The 17,645-nt window shown below is 43.0% G+C and overlaps 1 protein-coding gene across 9 annotated transcripts in view; it reads right to left on the reverse strand.

The window, feature by feature from the left end:
• The window catches only part of magi2a (membrane associated guanylate kinase, WW and PDZ domain containing 2a), a 155,641-nt gene that overhangs the window by 24,773 nt on the left and 113,223 nt on the right, over nucleotides 1–17,645 (reverse strand). For all 9 annotated transcript variants that reach the window (XM_026326475.2, XM_026326474.2, XM_026326473.2 and 6 more), the window contains 4 exons: nucleotides 13,434–13,491; nucleotides 12,203–12,324; nucleotides 9,996–10,178; nucleotides 5,633–6,313 (listed from right to left, as the gene is read on the reverse strand). In XM_026326475.2, coding sequence (XP_026182260.1) covers nucleotides 5,633–6,313; nucleotides 9,996–10,178; nucleotides 12,203–12,324; nucleotides 13,434–13,491 — 1,044 coding nt within the window. The remainder of the gene's footprint in view (nucleotides 1–5,632; nucleotides 6,314–9,995; nucleotides 10,179–12,202; nucleotides 12,325–13,433; nucleotides 13,492–17,645) is intronic.

Raw genomic sequence — 17,645 nt, forward strand, 5'->3', positions numbered from 1 at the left:
TCCTACTTTTCTTTCTCTACAAAGTAGCCTGGTATCTGAGATCTGCATGGACTTTAAAGCGGCCTCAGATCTTCTGTGTGCACACGACCAATCTCAGGTGAGACGTCCAACCAGACAGATGATTTATAATTAAACTTTACCAGTGCAAGAAAGGGACGTTTATACAAGTATGTGGAGGCTTGTGTGCAGAAGCCTGTCGTTGGATGTGCACGAATAAGACAGAAAACGTGTGTTGGTGTGTGTACACCTGTATGAATTAACCCATGTGACAAAGCATTTGTGTGAGTGTGTAGGCAAGCGGCAGTAATAAAGAATGTGGCGTGTTTGTTGAAGGTGAGCACACACACGATCGAGCTGAAAGTCTCTGTGGCTAATTACAGCCCTGTCTCTATGCTGCTGTGGCAATGAGACCACAGCCTGTTAATGGTCTAGATAGTCACTAATGAGGCTGTCCGCCATGCACACACACACACACACACACAGATACACACACATGCTGAGACGCAGGGACAATAATTACAGGTGATGAGAGACTGAGTGCCCATTTGTTGGGCAAAAATGGCTCGGGAGTCAAGCTCAAATTTAAAGCATGGCTAAATATCATAACTATATTATGAGCATGGGATTTCCAGGGTGATGGGACTTAAATGACTGGACGGTTTGAGTGTAAATGGCTTCATTTCTGGACTTTGAACGGCGGTCAGCTTGGCTCTATTATCTCGCTTCTGATGGTGAGTTTTTTTGGGAGTCATGACACGTGCCAGGGGGAACATAAAATCTAAAACCCCTTTTAAAGATCTGTTTCATTACAGTGACATCCAAAACATAATCAAGTTCCAGGAAGTATAATCATCTATCAGCTGGCCAAGTAGGGACAGAATGATATTTTGGGGAATATATAATGTTTTTGCCAAGAGTTTGATGAAAACAATTATACCACTCTCATGTCTGTATGGGTAGCGAGTCAGCTAGCTTAACTTGGCTTTAAAAAAAAAAAAGGAAACAGAGGGAAACACTAAGCACAGCCAGGGAAGGAGAGTGTCTGGTTTGGTAGATTGTGTAGTGAGAGCTCAGGATAATTCAGTGCGGCTCCAAACATCCAAATCCCAGTCAAGATCGACGACTTGTTCAGCAATAAAAGTACTTCTGGTGTGTGTCAGTGTCTACCCATTGACTGGTTCAGGTTAATAAAATATCCCCCACTACCAACAACAAATCAGTGACAATTAACACAATGTACAACTGAATAAATAAACTGAAACAAAATGGCGATTCAATCTGATTTTCAGGGTCAAGTTATTATAGAGCTAAATTAATTACCTGATTAATCTGCAAAGTGGGAGCTTAACTTTTTTTTTTTTTGCTTTACTGAAAAAGACACGTAATATTTTGCCTTTCCGCCCTGGTGCAGAATCTGAAAGCTGTGTCAAGGATGCCAGAAGCTGCCACTTTATTCCACTTTGTTAATGAGGATTTATTGATCCTGAAAAGCCACATGTACTCTGTGCATTACAATGACTCACCCCATGACTCTTTTCTGTGTCCATGGAAACACCAAGCCAAGCAAGACGAGTCCTGCTGAGCAGACACTGTAGCACGCTGGCTCTGTTTTTAATTCTCACTCTGCAGTCTCAATTTTTCTCTGCTCCTTTTTGTTCTCAACATCATCGAGTCACTTTTCTCAACTTCCCCGCTCTCTTTGTTTGTTTCCCCGCACGTTGGAATTAGAGCGAAAAAGCTGAGGTGCAGAGAGAAGGTGTGTGTATGAATGAAAGAAAGACACCTTCAATTATTGATGAAGCGCAATCTGTGAACCTTCCTCACCGCACCAGTCACTGAATTTCTGATGCTGGACATTAGGAGTGTGTTGTCAGGGCAACGGCACAATTTAATAGCCAGAAAAGTTGTTGCTGGATGGTGGTTGTCGGAGTTTGTGAAATATGTGGAGGTTATGAAGGTGTAAATGCTATCAATTCAACTTCTACTTGACTATTTGTGTGTGTGTGTGCGTGAGAGAGAGAGAGAGAGAGAGAGAGAGGGAGAAATGATGCAAAGAGAATAAAGGGACAATCATTTAAAAAGAAATGCGGTCACTTAGAAATATGCACACTCACACTTTTTTAAACTAAGTCAGCTTCTGGTGCACTGCTCTACTTCAGATTGTGTTTTCAGCAAAAGCGATGAGCTGTGTACTCGCCAGAGACAGAGCGTGACAGGTGTTTTGGTGATGGATATTGGTCGGTTACCTCTTTCTCTCTTATACTGGCTAGTTGCACAAGTCTTTAACAAGAGAAACAGCCAGTTCAATTAGATTGTGTGGCCAGTGTCCAGTGGTCCAAAAGAGCAGCCAAACTGTGGCGTGTTAAGAGGTGCAACATCACTCCAGCAGCATGGTGACAGTTTTATTACGATGGGTAATAGCTTGGCTAAGCGCCCGGAGCGGGCCTTTCTGAGGAAGCTGGTGGGAAAACAAAAAGAATTAAATCAAAGAATCAAATGCACATCACATCTCACTGTGTGTGCTGGGAGTCTTTATCTGTGAACTACTGGTGGTAAACTATCTCATTACAACAATTTTCTTACCAACAATTACACCAATTTCTATGGTAGATTTACTGATGAATCACAAACTGCTGGATAAAATAACACTGGATTATGTTTGTGAACGTAGTACCTGTATAACTAGGAACAAACATGACAATATATCCACATCCTGGTGAATGTCATGAAATTAGATTCCTTTTAAGACGACTTCATTAGATGGAAAAACAAATTCATTAAATAGCTGGTTTAGTCTATCAACTGTTGACAAATATGGAAATATGCCAGTCAAGGGAACCTTAATGGCCCAGTAGTTAAAGTGCTGAATATGAATGATAACGTTCTGGCTGGAGACCGTTGTTGATTGTTCTAGGTTTTTCCTGTCTTTCCCTTCACGTCCTGTCATCTCTACGCTCGGCTGTCTAATAAAGGAATACTGATCACAATTTCCCAGAGCCCAGTGTGATATTTGTAAATGTCTTGTTTTGTCTGACCAAACAGTCTGGAAACACAAACGATTTTCAATTCGCAATAATGTGAATATCTAAGCAAACACTCCCATTTCTATGTGAACAGTGGGGTGAGTAAACGACTACAAACATCAGCCATTAAATGTTCTAACAATCAGCACTGGTAGGATAGAAGAACAGGGCTCGAGTTACTCACTGCTGATGCTGCTGTAGCATCATTGTGTAGTTCACTGCTCCCCAGCTGATATCTCCTTGTAATTCGTCTTTGTAGGTTGTGAGCAACTGAAGGCTGATTTCCCCTTCTCAGATCTTTTAAAGAAGCCTAAAGCGGTAAGACTATGCAGTATTTCACCAAAGAGAAGCAAAGCTTAGCAAAACCTCCCAGACATAAACAGAATTTTGTGCATCAGGATTGATGTTTTTCTCATCTTCTCCCAGGGCACTAATCTGAGCCATTAGGTTAATTTGTGCAGTGTTACCATATAAACTGCACCTTTCATTCCTGCAACCCTGCTAACATCATGAGACAACATTGTCTTTACCCCAACAAAAACATATATGTGCTTTCCCCCTAACTAACAAAGAAGCCATGACATTTACTCTAACGGTGCTTTTCCAGTGGAGTCTGAATCTAAATAGCCTGGCAGTGTTTTTCTTGGTTAAATCCCGAAAACACTTCCAAAAGATAATTTGTCACCTTTTCTTAGCCTCATTATTTCTACATATATGTGTGTCATATGTATTGATGCTACTGTAAAAGCAGACTGATGTTTGGTTCCCACCTCTAGCACCCACAGTCTGTCATGTCACAGGAAATCAACACAAACAGATGTGACACTGCACCCTGGCGTATTGTTATGTAGTGGAGCTAAACAATATCCAGGCTTGGAATAATGAGACGAAATACAGCATGTAAATAAGGTTGCCGTTTTCTCCACAGGCCATCAGGCTGACTTTTAGATGGGACCACTTGTTTCGACCTTTTGAAGCTCTGCAGCCAATGAAGAACTCAGACAGATGGTGGGAGCACATCACCGTTAGCTTCCTGCACAGATGGAAGTGTGTGTGTTTTTATGATTCTTGTGTAGGGAGTGTGTAGACATATTTCTGAGATGGTGGCACAAAACGTTTGACCTTTTCCAATGTGTTGCTATGTGATAAAAATGTGAAGGATATATTTATTTATTGCTGATCAGGAATTAGTAAAAAGTACATTTTCTTCAGTTTCTCTTCTTGCTGCCTGCTGACAGAGACACAGGCAGCCTAATAAAGAAATAAATGGCAGTGAATCTCTTCAGAGGATGCTGCTGACCTTTGTGGGTGAGTCTCAGTGGTGTCTGTGGCAGAAGGCAGTTGGCATGATGATTGGTATGTGACATTACACAACACAAAGGGAAAATACAAAACTACAAATTGGCTCCACACAAAAGCAATGACAGTACTGGTTTCCCAATCCAGTTTTCACTATGATTGAAAGTGCAAACTTAAGTTCACATGTCATCACTTAGAGGATGCTAAGATAAATCAAGGACAGTAAACTCAAAGAGAGCAGTCATTTAACAACACGGTTTCTGAGACTGATCCTATCTGCTTGGTTGATGAGGAGTTGCTGTTGGTGGTTCTAGATTTAATTAAAATCTCTAACATTTTAATCTTCAGAGTCAGAGCTTTGGCTGAGTCATCGCTAGCAGATGCACTACCTCCACAATTCAACAAGAAGGCACTCTCAGCTTGTAGGCAGATCACAGCAAGCATACACACAACTTATGTTCTGTCATTTGAACTGTACACACATTTAAGGAAGACACGACTGTAAATCCTCCCTTTTTTTCTTTCAATGTCAAAGACATCATCACCCAAAGTCAGCTGTGTGACGTTTCAGCCTTTCCCTCCATACACAATCCCTCACAACATACAGCACATACACTCAAAGAGCAGAAAACAGTCGGCTACCTGTTGATTCTGCAAATAACAGCCCTGTGTGCAGCTGACGATAAAGTGCAGTGCATAATTATGATTGTCAGAGAGCCACACTCTGAAAAACCCATGGTACAAAGCACTTTACCATTTGCAGCCTGCCAGTACTTTGTGAAAAAAACAAAACAAAACTGTGCTGCATTTGCTGCTTTTGACATGCTTTAATTTTGTGGCTTTTATTTGTGACGCACAAAGGATGGCACGATTATCCATAAATATGAAACTGACATAATAATAATCAAAAAAAATCAAATGTGATGTTTAAAATAACTCAGCACAGCAAAAGGAATACGCTTCAATCAAAAGATCTTTGTTGGCTCAGTGAGTGGAGTAGAGGAGCATCTATTTCAGTAAAGTGGAGGAGAGGTGTTTTTCTCCCTGAGTAAAGAAAATGGGACTAAGAAGGGCACTTAAGAGTAGCTGTGCACCAGTCAGTCATTGTTGAGCACTGCAGGACTGTACAACAGGCTTCTGCATCTTTGGACATACAGACACACTTAGCTACAACGGCAAAAGATGACACCAATGAAACGTCAGACAGATGTACCTACAAAGACAGTATAAAGCAGACGTGGAGATATTCAGGTGTTCCTGCTGAGCCAACAATCTTCCACACCATCCTTACCTGCAGGCACCCTTCTTACCTGTTCCACCTCTCTGAACCACCAGACTGGTCTCTGCTCCAACAGCACACTCTTTGAGCAGCTCCACCACCTGGGTGTGTGTGAATCCCTGTACGGGCTGCTTGTTAATCTCCATGATCAGGTCACCCTCGCACAGGCCCGGGCAGCCCTGTGGCTCCAGGACTTGTTTAACACGTTGGCCGGTGGCGCTGTCCGCGATAGTGAAGCCAAAACCATCCATGCCTTTCACCATGGTCAGAGTCAGCAGCTCCCCCTGGGTCGCCCCTGACGACGCCATAGAGATGCTGTCAGGGGGCGTGGTGCCTGTGGTGGGAGGAAGGGAACCATCTAAGTGGGTGTCCCCCGGGTGAGGGGGGAGGAGCTGCTGCTGGGCGCCGACCTGGTCCTGACCGGGGTCTGTGACGAAGCGTGCTGTGCGGGAGAGATAGTCCAGGTAGTTATCGTAGCCCGTCCTGCCGTTCATCATGATGGGTCGCTGCTCGATGATGCCCAACGGGGACAAGATGGTGGTGGTGGTGTTGTTGGTGTTAGCAGCTTCCTCCGGGTCGTAGGGCAAAGGGTAGCCACGGCATAAGACGAGGGTCACGCTTTGACCGATGGGCACCGACTGAAACAGTTTCACCACATCTGCATGGGTAGTTCCCAGGACGCACACGTCGTTGATATAGACAATGACATCTCCTGCAGAAAAAACAGGGAGAAACGTGACAGTCAATGACTGAAACATTAGAAATTACAGTTAAAAGAACATAGTGAGTTTTCTTTTAAATTGAATTTAAAGCCAGAGTCACATTTTTAATGATGCAAATTACTACAGATCAGCTGTCCAACATAGACTCACTTAAGCAACGTAAGATGACTGATTATTTAAACTACCTGAACACCCACGCAGCTGTTTTTATTTCCTTCTTCTCAATAAAGCCTTGAACAGATATAGTAACTTTTTAAATTAATTAAATGAAATGCCAAAAGAACGAGTAGTAGTTTTTTTAAATGTTACAAACCCTCTTTGTTAGAAATACACAGAGTTCAAATTGTAATAGCAAGTGCTGCACCAGAAACTTTAGGTGATTTTAGAATATGGGCTTCATACCCTAGGAACAGGTTTGATTCTTGCAGAAATAGCAGAAGCAATGAAAGAAATCAGTGAGGTAGAGCTAGTATTAAGTAATGGAAAAGCAGCAAGCCCAGAGTTGACATCAGCTCTCTGCATCTATTCACATCCTCAGTCAGCGTAACTGTACATCAGCACCATCTCTCCCTGCTTTCTCCACAGCCATAAACCCTTTCCATTGATAAACATTACTACAGATATTGTCTTATCTCCCTTTCTCCTGTAAAATAGTGCAGATGACAAGTGGCTAAAATATTTGCCTTTTATAGAGCCAAGTGCTTTTATTTGCTCGTTGCACTGCAGATAAAGCCGAGCTGACAATGAAATGTTCCCACAAAAAAGCGTTCCACATCTAGGTTTATCTTTGTCTCAACCACATTACTAAATATAGCGTTTTGTGCTCCACTGTGCAGGCACCATGTGGGTTTTTACAACACTGGGTAAATGGGAATGCAAGGCACAGGACTGACAAACAGAATTACCTGGGTTGATAAGGAAAACAATTAATTTCTAATTGCAGCCATCATTGTCATACTCTTTAGTGAGAGGGCAGGGGGAGAGAGCATGAGTGTGTGCTGCAGAGACAGAGTGAAAAAACAAAGATCCTTCCTGATTAATAAGCAAAGCATGTGCTACAGTGATTGGTCCTCACCTTGTTAAGCACAAGCTCCATCGTGTCCAATTCACTTAATACGTGAGCAGGAGACGATAATCGCAGTAATGGTTGGGTCAATGACACTTTTTCTAAAACAACATGGCAATTCATATTGATTTCTTGGATTGAAGCGAAGCTGAGCTGCTGAGCCCCCTGAGTGACAACAGCTGAAGCAAATGGAAGTTAAGATATCACTACAATGCTCGTTCACTCATTATAAACTGTGGTGTGGACAAACGCTTTCCAAGTTTTAATGCGCTTCCAGTACTGACAGAACGAGCTCACACCTCAAAGGCAACACGATGTGAGGGACGTTTTAATTAATCCGGGTAAACGTGGCCGACATTTGCCTCGAGCACCGGTGTCAGAATCAATAGTTGAGCACATTGGCAGAAAACAAATGATGGTGCCGTGACCTCATAGCGCCCTCACAATGCCCATAGAGCTCATTCTTTACGACCACAGAGAAAATGTGTTTTACAGAGACAGAGGCTATAGACTCAGATACAGACACGTGCTCGACCATGCATCCTTAAATCTAAATGGCAAAAAAAACAAAAAAAACAAAATCGAGTCTAATTCTAATTTTTCATGTGCCTGGAGCATCAGAACAGATAACTCAAGTATCAGTAAATAAAATAAAAACTAGATAGTGCTGGAGCTCAGACTAAAAACATGTGATAGATACACTCACAAACACAGGGGTGAGTGTGAGAGCTGAGACCAAGACAAAAACAGACACTCATGGCCACCAAACAGCCTCCACTCCATCCATTATAAAACCTCCGGCAGGTCTCCTGTATATTATAAATCACTATAACCTTAACTGTAAACACCTCACTCATTGGGACTCACTCAAGGCCCATGTGCCAAGATGCTCCATCTTTCACTGTCCCATCCTCGCATAGTCCCTATGACATATTCATCTCCAGATAATGTTGTGCTCAAGACTCTGTCGGAATAACGGGAGGTCTCGGTGGCCCTGCTGAGAAGACGAGGTCGCAGTACCAGAGCAGTTTAGAGCCTCGGCAGGGTGCAAGCATTGGTAACAGACCGTGGCCTTTTGTGTGTCAGTTTATGTGTGTCAGAATAAGTAGGATGACATGTAGTGCAGAAAGACTTCCACAGACATGTAATGATAAAATTGATGTTATATAAATGTTCACTAAACATTGTTGGTCTGTTGAACTGACTGACAATGAGCACAATATAGTTATGTTACGATTATATATAGATACAGCAGTTCAACATAACCCTGTGATGTTGAACTGCCGTAGGTTCAAACACACGGTACCAACTTACCACTTCATTTAGTGGATATTGCTGCCTGTGGCGTTAAAACTAAGCCTCGCCACTTAAAGCCGTACAAAATGTTACAGCTAACGGGCTGCACATGTCTTTTATGAGCAAAAATGGATTCCTACAAAACCCCCCCCCCAAAAAACAAAACATATATATGTATAAAAAAAAACAAACAGTTTTTGCCTGGACATAACTTCACTACATGGGAATGAGGAGTTCTAAATCATATATTAAAAAGAATTGGTATAATGGGGGGCAGGGGTCATGCAGGAGAAGGGGGACACATTTGTGTAGATTTCCACAGTGTGTGCTCTGTGATTAGACTTGCTCTGCTTCTGCAGAAGTAGGACACAAAGTCTGTGGGGGCGAGTTGGGGGGATGGAGGGTGGATGGTAATACAGATGGAGGTAAGGTGAAGAGAGAATGAGACAGAGGGCGGGAAAACAGGGAAGAGGGAGGGTTTTCTTAGTTATGTCTGTGGGGAAATACAATAAAAGATGGTATTCTAAAAGCAAGAGGAACAATGGGAGGAGAGACCAGAGTATCAGGGGAAGCTTTATTAGGCATAAAGGGCTGTATTTTGGACTGCTGCAACCATACATTTATTAAAAAACAGACATTTATGACCCAGTGTTCTGTTAATGCACCTACAGTGTAACAGAACAATCTGAAAGAGTTTTGGAGAAGGAGACGAGGTTTAATAAGAGGTATCTCCCTGAGCAGCTTACATCATATGTGATAATATAAACTCTGTATTTGCTCCAGTATATACTGATAGAAATATCATCTCATACTGAGCACACAACAAACCTGCTACTTCTGTTCCTTTGACCTTTAGTACAGCTGGTCTGTCTCAGTGTGTGTGTGTGTGTGTGTGTGTGTGTGTGTGTGTGTGTGTGTCTATGCATATGTGCTGCAGTCCCACCCCCATGTGGCCACTGGCAGGAGTTATGGTGCTCCTGAAGTCCCTTTTAATGATTAATGGACGAACAAAACTCTGCAGTTGGTGCGGGTTCACATACACACACACAGACACACACATACACACACATACACACAGAATTACAGTGCAGGTTTGGCAAGTTGTAACTGCGCACACACACACATACACTCGAACATGCATACAATCCATTCAAAAAGCAAATGTGCATTATTTGTAAATGTGTTTTAAAGGGGGACCTGCACTGTGCTGTTTCATGAGGCATTGGTTGACTGCCATGTATCCAGAGCATTACAGTTTAAATAAAAGTAAAAGATGTCCTGGCTGTATGTGGGCCATGCATGAGGCTTACCTGTGGCCATCTTTCCATCAGCTGCAGCAGGCCCATCGGGGATGACGCTTTTGACCTGAAGGAATTCGTCAGGCTCGTCGCCTCCGATAATAGTGAAGCCAAATCCCATATTGCTTTTTTGGAGCGATGTGGACAAGAAACTGCCTTTGAGCTGAGTGGGGTCCCGCGTGAACAGCGGCTTCTCTATAAAAAACACACGAAAACAGAAATGAACCAAATGCAACCCTAAATGCTTAACAAGCAATATAGGAAAGACAGAAAGGACCTTAAAGCCGGTGCGGAGCAGTGCTCACAGGGTGGGGGCAGGGGTAAAGCGTATCAATTAAGATATGGGTGTAGCCACAGGAAAACTGGCAGGATATGGTCTTAACTGCAGACAGAGGTGGGGCTGTGGTGCTGAAAGATGCAGGAGTGGTTCAACAATTCTGGCTCCTGTGCAAGGTAAAAATGCAAAGTCCCTCTTGGCATCTACAAACACACTAAACTATCCATTTCTCTCCACCCATGCTGGGACATTGGTGGGCAGAAGGAGTGCAGACAGCATCGGTGGTGCAGGTCTTCAGTCTCAACCCAGGGCTATCAAGGAAGCAGCAACAATTCTGCAAATGACATGCTGTCAATCAGGATCCGTTCCAAGAAAAGATGCTCAGGAGGGGAAGAACTGGGAGATTTCAGAGAGAGGGAGAACTGGGAGGATTCTGGAGGAGGAGCACCATGTGTGGGAATGAGAGGATCTCAGCCAACAAGCTTAGTCACACTTAACCAAGTCTCCCATCTTTTCACCTCAGAAAGGAGATGTGGCTAGAGTGCTAGTTTACATCCTTTGTTTGCCATCAGTGGTCCAAACACTGACAGCCTGAGTGATTACAGTCTGTGCCTGCTTATGCCAGGCAATAGGACATGTCACGGTACACGCTTGTCACACAAATCCCTCAACTGCCTTGAAGGGAAAGCTTGCTTGTGAGCTAGCATGCTTACAGTAAGTCAGATGAGCACAGGCAGCCATGAGAACGGCAGTCAGCCTCCTCTGCGTCTCTCTTGGCCTACTTACTGACAAAGTGCCACAGGGAGACAGGGCTACAGGCAGGCTGCTCTAGCACCACAGTGCAGGCGGAAGTGTGAAGTGGCTGCTGCTGCTGCTGGTGGTGGGGGCACGTATTCATCCGCCGAGTCAGAACTCGCCGGAGCGGGGAGACGTCGGCGGAGGAGGATGAAGCATATGCAGCACCCCTGCGACCCAGAGTTGGCGAGCGGGAGAGGTCGCCGAGACTGTGGCAGCGCTCGGGCACCGGGCCGACCTGTGCGAGGATGGGTCTGGGGAGGGTGGCACAGGGGCTGGCATCCTCCGCTGGCATCAAAGTTTGGAGGGAAAAGAACGGGGAGGGAGAGGGTGCAGGTGGGGAGAGGGAGGAGAGAGAGCCTCACTGAAACGTACACATAGCGTAACCACGGAGACAGGCTCTCCACTCACAGCGGTGGACTACTACGTTACTACGGAAACAAACCTCCACTTCACCAGTCCAGACAGTCTGCTTATTCTAGCAGCACATCCTGCTGCTGTGGCTGGTGGAGCGTGAGCACTGGAATCAGGCAGCAACAAACGAGTCAAACAAAACAGTGAATCACGTTTAAACCCACATGTTCACTTGGGGAGAACCAAACCAAGTGCTGATAGAACCGAGTGTAATTATCAGTCCCGTTGTTTTACACGAGCCTTAGAGTGGTCATACTTGGCTGTACATAGTTTTGCAAATCCTAGAATCGCATTAATTAAATGTCTCCATTTTCTCTTGTATCATGATTTAATATTCCATCGAATACCACAAACAAATTCCAGAGATATTCTGGTGTAAAGAAGGTAATAAAGTGGATTCATTCATCATTTGTAATGAATTCACTGTTAAATTTAACAAAGATAGACACATACTACAGATTGTACATAAACCTTTCACAGCAAATGTTTCCTCATTTTGAAATAGCACTGGGTATCCTGCCAAAAGGTACAGTGCATCTGTAATCGAAGCATTTAACAGGATAAAGCACAAAAATAATACACAAAAAAAGACAATTTTTGGCATTAAACTAAAAGGGTTCAAGTTATTATTCATGTGAAGTGGCCTTGGCAACAGTAAAGGAATACTCTAAAAACATAAATAAGTTTGACTATACATCCTCAAGATGTTCACTCTTCAGTGAGGTGATCTTACCTCTGTAGATGGTGGGAAGGGGCAGTGAGGACAGACCCTGGCTTTGCATCTGCTGCTGCTGCTGGAGTCTCCTCTTAGCCTCCAGGACTGGGTTCTCAAACTGGGTCCTCCTATTTATATGACTATGATGACAAAAAAAAAGAAACAGAAGAGATTTAAGACTTCACACTGTGCTGCTGCACTTAACTTTGCCCCCCGGCAAAGATCAGATCAAGAAATCCTGGCACTTCAGTAACTATTACTATGATGATTAATTACAGCGAAGGTCTCCAGATTATGTAAGTGAGCTGCAGAATGGCTTTGCCATGTTAAAAAAAGAACAAACAACTGATTTGGAGCTTTTCTTCCGCCCATAACCAGAATTAAGTGAATCAATGACTGGCAGGAAACCTGCACATCAAACAGTGATTTCCTTTAACATCCCACGTTGTTCTTAAATTAGTGTGCACGGGGGAAGATAGTCAATGACTACAAATACTGTAATTTGCCAGTGTGAAATAATTAGTCATCATTAGATACTTCCCCTCACTCTCTAAGACTGTACTGTGCACTTACACACACCTTCTTTCTCTCTTCACCTTCATAAACACCCAAATACCACAGTGCAAGTTGCAAAACAGTGGGTCTATATTTTTTTTTTTTTACAGTTACAGAATTTTAAGGACAGGCAACTTCTTTCATGATATTTACTTAGTGACAAGGCAGCACAATAAAAGCATCTCTAGAGGGAAGTGTAATTTACTGTAGTATATAAAACAGCATGGAGTCCAGTGTCATTTTGGAGGTTTTCTTAAGCAAAGTCGAGCCCAATGACCCCCCTGCCTGTCTAAAAATAGAGACCTGTCCCTGTGCCCCAGAGTGGAGAACATCCAGCCAACAAAATGACACCTCTGGGCATGAGGCGACACACACGTTAACAGAAAGGACAGCCTATTCCAGCAGCCGCTATGTAGACACACTTAATGTGGATATAGATGAAAAGACTTTGAAGAAGAGAAATGAGTGACTCTATAGAACTACATGTACCACAAGTGTTCCAGACAGATTGATAACACAGAGAAACACATTCAAATAAACAAACAACCAAGCCGTCAGCAGCCATTTGAAAAGAGCAACTGCTTCCTGGCTTCAGCGCCAGTCGCCTCCTAATAAATATGATTAATACAGCACCGGCGGGCTACACTGAAAATCAAAAGCAAGCCATTACATATTAAAGATGCGCTCAACTTACTCGACATAGTAGCTGCCGTAAATAGGGTCATCGATTTTCTCCCAGCCGTATGGAAGCTCTGCAAAAACACAACAGCAGCAAGACAACAGTAATGAAGGGCTTGTTTATTCAGTGAACTTGCAGCAGCATATTGGTCTTGCATGAAAAACATCTTTTTTTTTTTTTTTTTTTTTTTGGCCAGATTTTGTTTACAGCATCATGTTACTGCTTTAATTACAAGGAATTGTGTGACCAGAGGTTTTGTTGTTCTTTCTCCGAGCAGGTCGTATAATTCAGGCTTGTGAATATTCTGAAATCTTATCTTTTATAAAAATTTAATGATGACAAGTCATGAGAACAAACATAGCTTGCCTCACTGATTGATTTAAAGAGGCTACTGGCTCTTTAAATGTGTACATCAGATATATCCCTCTAAGAAAAAAATAACTCAAATATTGATAGATCTAGTGGGTGAATTTAAATCAGTTAAAAATATTTATGTGTGCTGTTTCTCCATGCTGTAAATACTGTGTTTTGATGTGGGAAATTTGCATAGATTAACAGCTTCGACTAGAACAAGCTCAAACCCTCAGGGTGTTGAACCTTCACAGTACTGGTGTATAACAGTTTAGCTCCAAATGTTATCAGCTAAAGACTGAATGCAATTACAGACAAATAGCACAGTTAAAAGAATTAGGACAAATGCAGTGTAAGAGTATGAATGTCAATGCTCCAACTCTGGGTTCATCACTTTTAAAAGGCAAAATTATTAAGTGTCCACAGTTACACAAAACACATACAAAAGACTGAGCAGAAATTACTGATGTCACGACGTCTTGACAATATCTTAAAAAAAAAAACATGAAATACTTTCAACACCTCTCAACACCTTCTACTAAACTATTTTATAACAAACTACTATTTCAACAGTAATTCTGTCTCAATGTATCAAATAATGCGTTCCTCATACTCTGACACCATATGTGCTGGTTAATTAGCACTAAACACAAACGTGGGCTCATGGAAATGCCATTTAGTTTGGCAGGTGTATTTGGTCATAAATCAAATTACTGGATAAAATAACATTTTGATTTGAAGATGCCACAAAGTAAAAAGTCAGGTGATCACCAAGGTTATTAGAATTCATCCTGAGAGCATCAGTGTCTGTACCAAACTTCATGGAAATTCATCTAATAGTTGTTGGAACTTGACTCTAACCTCTAAAAGTCAGTAAAATTCAGTTTCGGCCCCCATCAACATCTGTACAAAGTGTTTTAACAATCTATCAAACAGCTGTAGAGACATTTCAGTCTGGACCAAAGCGATGGACTGATGGACATCCTTAGTCTCGCAGTACGTGTCTTAAAACTACATGCTCAGATGCTTTTGAGTAGTTCTGTATTACTGCTACAGAGATTTTTGCTCTCTCAGAAGTTCTGTACTGTATGTGGACTGTACTGCAGAACATGCTGCTTTTATTCCCAGTGATCAAAGCTAAATGTCCTGCAAAGGCCTGACACTCATCAGTCACGCTGGACAGGATTTTCAAAGTTGCTCTCTCCTATTTTCTGCCGTCACAGCTTACTGACACAACACAGCTGCTAAAAACGTGTCCAGAGGGAGGTCCCTGTTTGCTTTTCAGCATATAAGCAATTAGCATTTAAAGCATATTCCCATCAGCAGCCTCTACTGTTTTAGCATAATAGCTAGATATGGCACATCAGTATCTGAGCCGAACCGTGCACAGAGCTCAGGGACGGTGCTGTGCGTTCCTGTGCAGCTCAGCTTAGAATCAAACCAGCTTTGATTAGTAACAGTGCAAAGTTCAGCAGGATGAGAGCTGAGATAACAGCGGAGAAAATGGTTCCTAATCAGGAAAGGAAGCAACCAGAGAGAGTGCTAAAGCCCCTCGCCCGCCTGAGAACCCTGAGGCTGGTTGAGGGCATGGCTGCTGCCAGGAGAACCAGACACCAAGGATAAATATTCTGTATGGTCACTGCATATATTTAACATTATGTCTTGGTCTAGTTTACAGACTCGAGAGTGTTTTGCATACTCCCATGACCCCCCCCCCTCCACATTGAGCTGAAATATTAAAACAATGCTGGTGCAGTGCTTGTGCATGTGCCATATGGTCCTCTGAACCCCTGCCCCAATACCCCCAAACAAATGATTAAACTTTCAGGACATGCCATCTTTTGTCTGCATGCTCACTAAAATGAATACTTGCCACCCACACACACCCACACACACCCCCACACACACACACACACACCCACACCCACCCACCCACCCACCCACCCACACACACACACACACACACACACACACACACACACACACACACACACACACACACACACACACACACACACACACACACACACACACACACACACACACACACACACAGCATGCTGTTACAGGTTGACAGCCCAGGGGAATACCTCCTGTGAACACTAAACATTCCTTAGCCCCATCTCCACTCATTAAATATGAAAGACAGTGTTTCAAGTTCTCACCTTTACAGGGAACCACACACCAATGCACTTACACATTATGTTACTTATGTTACAGACACATTGAACCACTCAATCACTGTGCATATCGCACACACACGCACGCATAAATACAGTCGATCAAAACGCTGCCATGTATCTCAGCAGTCTTCCACCAGAAAGCTTTTTGTTTGAAATGTCCACAGATGGAGCTGCAAGAAGTCAGACATGTTGGACTTGACAAACCAGGCTCAGACAATGTTTAGGGTCCCATTTCCATTAGATTAGACATCATTTCTTTCACTTATAGCAGTGTATTCACCTAATCAAATGGTAAAATCTGTGACATTATTGCTACAACAAGATCAGAAACAAAAAAGCTGATTGCAAGCACCTCCACCTGTGTTAACTGATGAGTTTACTAGGTTCTTAGAGGCTTGTTTTTTTTGACTTTGGATAGATGCAGGCTGCTCCAGTCCTCCCTCATCTCCCCCCTGGCTTTGGCTACATACAAACAGGGAGGGTTTTTGATGAACAGCAGCATTTGTGGCCACGAATGACAACGAAGGATTTTGTTAAATGCTAAATTGTGAGGTAAAAGCAGTGCAAATAGAGTGGAGTCTATTAGTCTGTCAGCTGGCTCAGAAAAATCAATTAGACAGCAATACACATGTAAGATTTGCTGACATGAACTAACATTACACATCATAAACTCCTGGTTATACCAGGCTGCCTAGCAGCAAATGTCCTGACAGTATTAAACCTACATGTCTGTTAATGCTCATGAATTCACCTTCACTAATCACTAATGTTAACAAATATTAGCTCATGTTATATAGATATCAATGTCTTTTATATATTACTGACCATTGACTCTGACTCTAAATACTGGCTGCACAGTCCTGCGCACACACACACACACACACACAACTGCTGAATGGAGGAGGATTGTCTTTTTGCTTGCTCTTTTGTCTGGCTCCACTGAATGCTGTCTATAACCTCTGTGTCAGCAGCCTGCACTGGAGCGCTAACTCTCTGGGACAGGGAGCGTGTGTGAGATAGACAGTGTGTGTGTGTGTGTGTGTGTGTGTGTGTGTGTGTGTGTGTGTGTGTGTGTGTGTGTGCGCGTGCTGTTCTATACAAAGCAAAATCCATTCTAACTGATGGGAAATTTTGAGGTAGGACTTTTTGCAGTATGATGGGGCCCTGAAGCGAGTGGAAGAATGTTTGCAACATCTAGTCATGCCACAACATTCATCCCGCAGTCACAGGCGGAGGGCCGCTTTCTACCAGCAGGAGGCATCCTGGCATCTTCCCCACTGTTTCTCTTCCTCAGCACCATTCAATAATATCCCCTCTCACTCTGCTACACCTTACTTCGCCTTCTTCTCTCTTTCTGTCTCCATTTTCTCCTTCCTGAAGTATCCTCTCGCATCATGTTCTAATATGCAGCCACATAAAAAAAAAAGCCCTTTTGAAGTGAAGTTTCATGGTCCCAAGGTTGTGCATTTTTTATTCTGCTCTTTCTAATCTGGTGTGAGGAACAGGGTGGCAAACCACACAGCCCTGAGACACCGCAGAGATTTACCAAAGTCCTGTTTCATGTTCCCATTATTTCTATTCTTCCATCTTTTGTAGAGCAACCTGAACTGAATCATTTTCAGCACCTCAAGCCATCAACAGTCACCAAAAATTAAAGTCCTTACACACTGGCAACTTTATGTCATGAATAAAT

This window comes from Mastacembelus armatus, chromosome 23, assembly GCF_900324485.2.
Source record: "Mastacembelus armatus chromosome 23, fMasArm1.2, whole genome shotgun sequence".
Taxonomy (NCBI): domain Eukaryota; kingdom Metazoa; phylum Chordata; class Actinopteri; order Synbranchiformes; family Mastacembelidae; genus Mastacembelus; species Mastacembelus armatus.